This window comes from Mastomys coucha, unplaced genomic scaffold, assembly GCF_008632895.1.
Source record: "Mastomys coucha isolate ucsf_1 unplaced genomic scaffold, UCSF_Mcou_1 pScaffold22, whole genome shotgun sequence".
In the NCBI taxonomy this organism is placed as follows: Eukaryota; Metazoa; Chordata; class Mammalia; order Rodentia; family Muridae; genus Mastomys; species Mastomys coucha.
Genome location: NW_022196905.1, coordinates 96,898,162 through 96,908,182, shown reverse-complemented (window position 1 = coordinate 96,908,182; position 10,021 = coordinate 96,898,162). Strand labels below are relative to the sequence as shown.

The following is a 10,021-nucleotide window of genomic DNA, read 5'->3' as shown; positions in this document are numbered from 1 at the left end:
ACTCAGAAATCCACCTGCCTCTGCCTCCCAAGTGCTGGGATTAAAGGCGTGAGCCACCACGTCCAGCTATAACACCAGTCTTAAAAAACTTTTATGTGTACACGTTTGCCTGAATGTATGTCTGGGCCTCATGTGTGTGTCAAGTGCACACTGAGACCAGGAGAGGGTGTTGGATCCCCAGAAACCAGAGTTACACATGGTTGTGAGTGACCCTGTGGGTGCTAAGAGTCAAACCTGAATCCTCTGGAAGAGCGGCCAGGATTCTTAACTGCTGAGCCAGCTCTCCACTCTCTCACCAAAAAATGTTATTAAACTATTGATTAAGTTCTGATTCTCTGCCCATACAAAAAGGATGGACTCTTTCTATGTAGGCGTCAATTGTTAAGCGTTTCTCAGCATACACCGGAAGAGTTGCATTTCTCCTTAGGAGAGGTTAGTAAAACGACTGGTGGTGGAGATGGCCAAACTGGCTTTCTTGTTTCCATAAGAGGCCTCAGAGAACACACAACAACAACAACAAAAATCTATGCTTCCAGGCGAGGAAGATGGCCTTTGCCAAGCAAGCTTGATAGCTTGAGTTCAAACTGGAACCCATGTAAAAGTGGAAAGAGAAATGACTTTACAATGTTGCCCTCTGACCTCCACACGCACGTGCATGCGAGGACACACACACACACACACACACACACACACACACACACACACTATTTTAAAAGCCCATGCCTCAGCATGCTCTGGCTCAGGATAGATGATTTGCCTGTGACTTTTCTGGACTTGCAAACGTTTCCTGAGACTAGTTTTGCGCTATGGCTTCCCTCCCCTCACTCAGCAGAGAACGCACTATCACACCAAAGAGAGATGGAACAAAACTCCCGTCAGCTGGCTTTCCCTTGAAGCCAAATCGCACACTGAATGCCGCAAACTGTCAGCATCCAAATGGGGCCTTTGGAAGACAGGAGCGAACACAAGCAGTTTGAGCAGTTGCACACAGAAGCACAATATTTGCTGTCAGGAAGTCTAACATCCAAACCCGTTGGCTGGGATCTGTGTATGGCAAGTTGCTCTGTGCATGACAGCCAATAATGAACTGGTGAGCAGAGACTGTCCCCACACTGAAGGAGAACTGCTGCCTGACCCCTCCTGATGCTCATGAACTTCATTCACGCGTGACTGGCATTCCCACAAAAGGGGCAGAGCACGTACTCACAGATGCACAAGACTATGAGGAAAAAGAGATAAGTGACCAGCTCCCGTAACACACTTTTCAGGTACTTCTCTCGGTTAGTGTTGCTCTCTTCCATGAGTCTTGTTCCCCAGAGACCTTGAACATAATGAAAAACAAAAAAAAACAAGGTCATCTCTCTTAAGAAATTTCACAAGTGGCAAAAGGAGAAGATATTAACAGTAAATGTGTTCTTGCGTGTAATATGGTCACATAAGAATATGTATGTACGCAAACTGTGTGTGACTCCGAGGTTTAACAGGAGCACCTTTTATTTGCTACACGCCGTGCCCCATCATTTTCCTAACTTCCAGGACCACTAGCAAATATCTTTAAACGCTTGGGAGGGTGGGAAAGGAAGGCAATTTAAAAGATTTAGCAATTGTGCACCTCACATATTCCAGCTTGGTAAAGGATATACCTGGTACCTCCCACTAAGCCTAGCTAAGTAGATGGTGTGACCACTGGGCAGTCACCTGTGATGTCACCACAGTGCGCACCCCGGGTTGTTGCATCATTCTAGTGTGGAAACATCTATTGAGCTTCTAGCAGTGGCAGAAAGGCTGTTCTGTGCTCATGTCTGTCCTTTAAGAAACACCATGGCAACCGACTACGCTTAGCCTGTTTAAGCTTAACAGGCTTTTCAAAGTGCTGATTAATACGTTTCAAAATTAACAGCAACAGCTCATGTGGCTTCTCTGGTTTTATTTTTGGGAAAAACTATGATCAGCCACCATGTTTTATGTTTTAGCAGATGGAACGTGTTGGGCTGGTGAAGTAAAGATGATGTAACCCTCAGAGAGCTTGCTGGAGAGATTCTGCCAGCAGGAAACGTGGTGGCTGGCCAAACCCTGGTCAGGGAAAGGTGTGGTCAAGGCATATTGCTGGCTCCTTGAGAGGGCCTTAATAGCTGCAAAACACCACCTTCACAGTCTTTCTGGTTAGAATAGGTTCACTATGAACAGACGGGAATCTGGCTCCCACATGTTACCTCTGGCGTTCATTTACCCCCTTTATTAACCTAACACTGACCACACCAGAGCCATGAACAAGCCGCAGGGAGAGAAATGGAACAGTAAGGTCTTTCCCATCGAGGAAATGAGCTTATCGGTAATGTTGATAGGCTTTTTGGGCCTTATAACGATACAAAGAGCACCATTCGATTAAATTTAGATATCCCATTTTCCTTATTTTTTTTTTAAACCAGCATCTAAGTTCAAGGACACCATGTTACACATCATGGGTTTCACCACTCTGAAAGCTGAACACAGTTTATGGTCAGCTTGCCATTGCCAAGGTCTGGTACTTGTCAGGGAATTACTCACGCGGCAGAAATGCAGCATGCAAAATGTTTACTCATTGAAACTGTCATATTAGAGAATTTTTATAAATTTGGATGACATGGAAAATTACAGGTCAGGATAACCGAGCAGCAGCTGAGGATCAGGGTCAGAAGCCTCAAGTACAACCCCACACTATCACTGGGTATTGTTGTTCTGGAGGCCAGCCTACAGTGTACATGTGGAGACTGCTAATCTCTTTAGCATCTTTCCTGCTGTGTGGTCAGTGATTCTTTTCTTTCCAGTGGTTTATAGACAGCCGCGCACTAAGGAATAGACATAATTTCATACCAAAGGTATTCTCAGACCTTTAAATAGAAACAGACAAAAAACGATGTCAGATTTTTCCCAAGCCAAACTGGCAATGAATTATGGCAATTTAACTCAAATGAGAGGAAACACTTTCCTATTCATATTTCTATAAACAATTTTGTGTTTACTTTTTCTAAATTACCCTACCTGTTACCTCCCCCCTGATTCAGCTCAGCCTTTCAGACTCTGGCAGTCTCTGCTTGGAGGCTACCACCTGGGAAGCTTAGACAAAAGCTCTCTGCAGACTGTCAGTTCGTCTTTGAAGAACGCTGCCTGGAAGTTCACACCAAGATATGAACATGCCTACAGCCTGAAGACCTTCAGGGACTTTGGCTCCTGACCTCTTCTGCAGTGTTTATGTTATGCAAATATCATGTAACCTAGAGATTTGGTTTTGGTTTTTCGCGTACCTATAAATATTCTGGATATTCTAAGTAAAGTAGAAGCCTTGATTGGGTCACAACTTGGCTTTGTGTTTTCTCTTGCATTTCAAACTCTCTATTTCAGGTCCTTTGGTCCTTCTCCTGAGAGAACCCAGTTCATGAAACTGCAGGCAGTTTCACCTACCTACCTCCTAATAATTAAATATTCACAATCTTTAAATTTTTTCCCCGCTGGATGTGTGGAGAGGTCTGTCTTAAGAGACAGGGACCCCTCTGCATCATGTTGTAGACTACTTCTCATGTTCACGAGTTGACAGGTAGGAGTAATTTAAGGTGCAGACCTCATGTGCTCAGATTCACATGCCCCAGGTGAAGGCCCTTCCTTTTCTTTCTCTAGAAACTTCATCCTATTTGAGCAAATAATTTGATGTGTGTCTCAAAGCTGGCCTCACTCATCCTTCTTCACATGGAGCTGGTTGTGTAATTATTGTGTTTTATGTTTTATGTTACTGTGTAGCTCAATCTGACCTTGAACTTGGAATGGTTCTCCTGCCTATGTCTCCTGAGTGCTGGGAATATAGGCATACACCACCACACCAAGCCTGGTTCTGTAACTCTAATGGTTTCTGTCTTTGATCTAGGCCCACAGCAACACAGCCTATACACTCAGTTGCAATTTTGGTCACCCTTTCTCTGTCAGCTCCCTCCTGACCCCAATTCATTGAATCCTCTACATTCCTCAGTCTGGCATACAATGCCTAGTCTGAAATCTCTACCAAATACCTGCAGGAAAGTGTACCAGCTCCCGAAGGCAACATTCACAGTCTGCTTAGCCTTGTTACTGCTCCTTCTTTGCCAGAATCCCTTCCCTCTTCAAAATGTAGCTCATTCTGAATTCCTGTGGAGACCGGAGACCGTCACCGCCCTCCTCAGGTAAAGATAGCTAACCTCTTCCCTGAGTTCCTCCTACACCTAAGACATGTGATGTCATTACTTATCTACAACTGCTTCACCTGCCACACTCAGAACAAGAGCAGCTTGAAATGTGGGACCCTGTATTACCCATCTGGGCATTCCCAGGACTTATCACAGAGGCGATGCCCAACAAGTTTATTGGCTGCAAGAGTTGTGTTACCAGAGCAACTTCTTCATAACTAACACAGCCTAGAGGGCAAAGGCAGTGATGAAATGAGAAAAGAAAAGGAAAGAGGTTAAGGAAGGAAACGTGGATTAGAGCTACAGGAACATGCTCTGTGTCCCTATGCAGGGAACAGACACACGCAGAAGCAAAAAGACAACAACCTTTGGAGCTTCCGCAGTTACTGCCCACCTCGGTTTTCAGAGAGTCCCTCTCACTGGCCTGGAACTTGCCAAGTGAGGCAGATAACGAGCTCTGGCTTGGCCTCCCCAGTGGTGGGGCTGCAAGCACAGGTTGCCACATAGTCCACTCTTTAAATATGGGCTCTAAGGACCAAACTTAGGACCTTGCTATCACCATAATCCAAGCAAAAGTTCTAGTATCCAAATGTGAAGTGAGAAAAAATGAAAGAAAGAAAGAGGGAGAGAGAGAGAAAGAAGAGGGAAAGGAAGGAAGAAGGAAGGAAGGAAAGAGAGAAAGAAGAAAGAGAAAAAACCAAAGGACTAAGCCCCTCTTCCCATCAGGCTGTGGGGTCCTTCTGCTCCTCATCTGGGGCTGAAGGCCAGGATCAGCCCTCAGAATCCTTGTTAGTATATTATTGTGACCTTGAAACTTTGTTTCCTGCCCAGGTCACAACTGAATGCTGGGAGTCCTTTGGCCTCTATCAGACAGACTGAGTGAAATCAGGCCAGAATCTTTACTGGCAGCACTGAGGGGGAAGACTCTGGCTGCCCGTAGGTCCCATCCAGCTCTGGAGAGTTACAGCTGTCCTCTGTGGCCACCACAGACAAAACGCATGTCCACTGCCCACAAGGTTATAGGCCACAGTGACACCTCCGAGTGAAGGGGTGCTGCATCCCTCTATCATTCTGGCTGAACCATAACTCTGGTCCTTAGGGAGGTTCCATCTGGAGTGACAACTGACACACAGGGACCAGAGAACACTAGAAAGGATCACGGAGACTTGTCACCTAGGAAGGAGGCCTGCCTGTCAGCTCAGCTGTACCTCGGAGCACTGTTCCACACAGTATCACTGAGCGGTAATGAGGAAGAGCTGGGAGTGGATTCTGGGGAATGAGGGCCACAGAACCATGGTGAGATCAGACACCACACTCAGGGCACCACCAGCTGTAAGTATCAAGTCTGAAAGATGCCCCTGGCTACCTAGAAGGTCCAGCCAAGGACCCACCTCTGGAGCATTTTCTATACTGAGAGGCTTCCTTCATAAACTAACATACAGTTATTTTGGAAAAGCTCCAAAGATTTCAAAAAAGTTTCAGGGATCTGAGTGTGGTGCTATTATAACTATAATTCTAGTACCTACACCCTAGAGGGATTAAGCAGGGGATGGAAAGTCCCAGGTCACCTTGTACTGTGAGACCCTATCTCAAATGACCAAAATGTGTGTGTCTGTGTCTGTGTTTGTGTGTGTGTGAATATGATCAAGATATATTGTATTCATATAACAAATTTTCATAAATAATAAAAATATTGTACTTAAATTAAAAAATCATGTCCATCAAGTAAGAAATGGATAAACAAAATATATAGAGACAAAGGCACCAGTCATCTGTAGGAACAAAGTTGGGGTGCATTGTGCTATAGGGAAGAGCCTTGAAAACACACTACATGAAATGAGCCAGATACAACAGGACAAATCCTGACTTCACTTGTAGTGTGTTTGTTTGGATGATGAAAAGGTTTGGGAAAAGATAGTTAAGTAGAGCCACAGGGTTATAAATGTATCTGCACACATGTAACTGTGGCTCAAGTAGTAAGTCTGATGGTGCACATACGTTGGAACAATTTTGAATAATAAAGAAAGTAGGTTTTCCCACTAATCTTAAATGCCCTGAAGAATCAACATTTATAAAGTAAAAACATTTGGCTAAGGTTAGGTATGAGCACTGCAGTTATCTGTCAGAGTAAGACCAGCTTAGACTCCGATGCCTGTACTTAAATCCTAGTTCTATTATTTAATAGTTGTGTCCATGGGGAAGTCATTTAAGCTATAAAAATATCTCTTCCCTCATCAGGAAGATGGTGAGGATAGCTTCTAATATAGGGGGTACCCTAAGAATAAAACAAACTATGACTATAAAAAGGCTTCCAGTGTGCTAAGCATTGACCCTAAGGGATTAGAGGAAGGTTTCTTAACCCCTATACTGCGGACATGCTGGCTGGGATAGCATGCTGTAGTGAAGAATGAGGCTGCCCCAGCTACTTTAAGAAATTAGTACAATTCTTCCCTTCTGGCATTTCTATCTGGCATTTGGAAGGTGTGACCCTACTCCCTCCTGGGGTTATAAAACCCCATTCATACATTCAGATACTTCTATATATATGCCTTAAGGGGCAAAAGTTCCTCTACTCCCTCTTGAAAACTTCACATTTAGTATAAGGCTAATACTGGTGATGGAGTAAGAATGGATCCAAAGATTCAAAATAGGCCAAATTAATCAAACCTTGCACACAGATGATCAAGTAAAAATGGAGGATAGGGAGTAGCACTTTGGTGTCGTACTGTTTGGTATAGCCACATTCAGACCTTTATCATCCTCAATACCCTTTCTAATAACTGAATACACTCCTCTTTACACATCAAAAGGAAAGGCAGGAGAAATGCAAGTTATATATGAGATAAAATAATGATGGCCACTTATCAAACTGTACATGATAGTGCCAAGCTCTGATCATTTTAGGAAAAATAAGAGTAGCCCTTTCATTCATTTGAGCCCTAGCAATATATGACAGAGATTGCTAGCTGTGGACATATGGCTACATCGTATCATTTGTTAGTATATAACAATTGGTCAATGCAGCAAGAGTCCAAGTGATGAGTGTTACTTCCAAGATGATGTCTGGGCACTGTCATCATATCCTTCAGTTGTCCTTTGCTTCCTGTGGCCCAGGCTTTCAGCAGCAACTCACTGATGGCTACACACCAGACCTGCCTGGCTGATGTCTCTCTGCCTCAATATTTAACTCTGGAAACCATCCAAGACACCAAGCTGCTGGATCCCAGTCATTCAGCATGCTCAGCTGCAGCTGAGAAGCCTTCAACTGCTTCTTAATATGTAGAGAAACATTTTAATTCCCCAGTAAGATACAGTGTATCCCAGAAGTAGCTCTTCAATCTTGATTACTCACTACTGAGAGGAAAAGCCCATAGAACAGGGGACATCATTTGCAGTTGGTCTATTGGGGGGGGGCGGGGATAGAAAGGGCATCTGAGACTACACCCAACGAATTAATTTTATAATTGAGAAGCTGAGGCCCTGAGAGCCTGAATGAGTGACAGGGTGAGTTAGTGTAACTTTTTCTCAGATACCTCTGGCTTCAGAGCTTTGAGAGCATGAGATCAACGTGCTGTTGGAAAATCCGCGTCCTTTCCTGCCTTGTGGAGAGTTGCATGCACAGAATGCTGACACGTTAACCATCTGGTATCTGGAAACGCAATCATCTTGTTGGACTGGCAAAGGACATTACTTCCTGTCTTTAAACACACACACACACACACACACACACACACACGAGGATGAGGGTACGTATAATATTTTGTTTGCAACCGTTTAAGAAATGTCTAGAATTAGAAATGGTCAAAAATGTGTCTCTAGAGACATTGCTGTATTCTGTCAACAACTCCTCTCTCAACAAAGCCTACTGACAATGACATGTTTAAAGGCATTCGTTTCAAAACTTGAATAACACTGTAGGTCTCTCCTAGAGCGCTGAAGGGACTTGGTGAATAAACTTGTCCCTCATTTGTGACATTTAGCAAGCATAAAGTTCCAATTATTATCAGTTGTACTAGAATATTCACTTTTCATCCCCCCACAAGCCCCAGGTATTAACGGCTTTCTTTTATTTTCCAAAATGTACTAGCATCTTAAGGAGGGAGGGAGGCGTCCAATGAATTCGCACCAACAAGGACACAGTGAAATTCAGTGATGGGTACCGGAAATCGCGCTGAATTAGCACCAGTAGGGAAGGAGGCGGGAACGCAGAGGATGCGAAGTGGAGCCACAAAAGACAGCCACCCTTGGAGAATGGGGGTTCAAGACCGCGGGCAGGCAGTTATCAAGCGTGTACCGGACGCCAAGGGTCCCGATCTTACCTCGCAGCCCGCGCACCAGTCTCTCTGCCCAGGCCACTCGGGGCGGCTGGCCGTCTAGCGGGAGGTGGCGATGCAGCGGGTCCCCGCCGCCCGCGGGGCTGGGACACGGAGCACCCTGGTCCTCTAGACGGCGCCGCCTCCCGCTCGGGTGAGCCGCGCCGCGGTAGCTCCCCAGCCCCCGGCCGCGGGCGCCCGCCGAGCTCACCGCCGAGGAGGCGGCCGACCTTCGGCTGCCGGGTCGCCACTCCACGTCCATCTCCACCACCATCCCTCCTTCTTCTCCTTCCACCTCGTCGTCGTCGTCATCCTCCTCTGCCTCAAAGCCCGGGTTGTCGCGGCTCCACGCCTGCCTGGAGCAGGATGAAAGCGGAGGGGATGGCGAGGCCGAGGCTCCGGCCGGGGGGTCCCGAGCGGCCGCCTGCCGGATGCGCTCCATCTCGATATCCAGGCCCCGCTGCTCCCGGAGGCCGCCGGGGACAGCCAGGCCGGCGCCTCCCGCCACCAAGCGCCCGGGCCCGGACGCTCGCGGCGCGGGCGAGCGCCCCGGGTCTCCGGGCGGCTGCGGCTGCACGCGGCTGGAGTTCACCATGGCGCTCAGTGGCGCCCAGCACGCCCCGGAGCGCCGCCGCCCTCGGCGGCAGAAGCCATATTCTTTTCTTCCCGGGGTCGACCGCTGGCTCCCCGCCTCCGCCCGCCCCCTCGGCCCGCCTCCCGGGCCCTGGCCTCGTCTGGACTCAGAAGCGCCGGAAAGGCCCCGGCGGCCGCCGAGGATCCAAGTGGAGCCGAGGTCCCCTTCGGTGCCCACATTCCTATGGGGTAGCTCGCAAAAGGAGGGAGTACTTGGCCAGCCAGCTGATCGGGAAAGGGGCTTCTGGATGTGTCCATGCCTGCAGGACCTTAAGATAGGGAGTGCTTAGGCCCTGTCCATCTTCCTCCTGGGTTTGGAAAGGTGCAAAGAGGAGGGTAAAGATCGAGATCCTTTTATGGGATAGAGTGAACTAGTGAAATCCAGCTTGAACTGAACTCTCCAGGAAGGGAAAGAAATTCACCCTTCATTTAAAAACCAGAAAGAAATCACTAAAGCTGCCTCTCACTTGCATTTGGTGGCCCTCACCTCCCTAATTCTGTTTATTGGATGATTTCCAGTCTCCACTCTCAGACTTCTTAAGGAATCCAAGAGTTGGGTTTGGGGACTCTCTGATTTCCGATACCTCCACCATTATCTCTTTTCCGCTCCTGGCCAGCCCCTGAGTAATGGAATCCTGCCTCAGGCGTTAGGTCTACATCTTCGTCCTCACTACACCCCAGCTAGCACTTAAGACTGCAGCTTAAGACTGCAGCTGGGTCAGGCAAAGCCTACTTTTTCCCCTGGTTTCCCATATCTTTTAAATGTCAAACCCCTGGCCGAGATCTGTGCATCTCAGCCCTCACTTCCACCTCCTCTTCAAATCCCACGTGGGTCTTCTTGTCACTTCTGTCCCCGAGGGTTTCTCTGATGCTATCTCTGCT

At 47.1% G+C, this 10,021-nt stretch overlaps 1 protein-coding gene across 3 annotated transcripts in view; it reads right to left on the bottom strand.

The window, feature by feature from the left end:
• Positions 1–9,193, bottom strand: part of Pkd2 (polycystin 2, transient receptor potential cation channel) — a 43,192-nt gene extending 33,999 nt beyond the window's left edge. The window contains exons 1-2 of one of the 3 annotated variants that reach the window (XM_031337055.1): positions 8,513–9,193; positions 1,208–1,321 (exon numbers count right to left, since the gene is read on the bottom strand). In XM_031337055.1, the coding sequence (XP_031192915.1) occupies positions 1,208–1,321; positions 8,513–9,101 (703 nt within the window). In that variant the 5' untranslated portion in view covers positions 9,102–9,193. The remainder of the gene's footprint in view (positions 1–1,207; positions 1,322–8,512) is intronic. The other 2 variants (XM_031337056.1, XM_031337057.1) reach the window with 2 other exon arrangements.
• Positions 9,194–10,021: the final 828 nt, after the last annotated feature.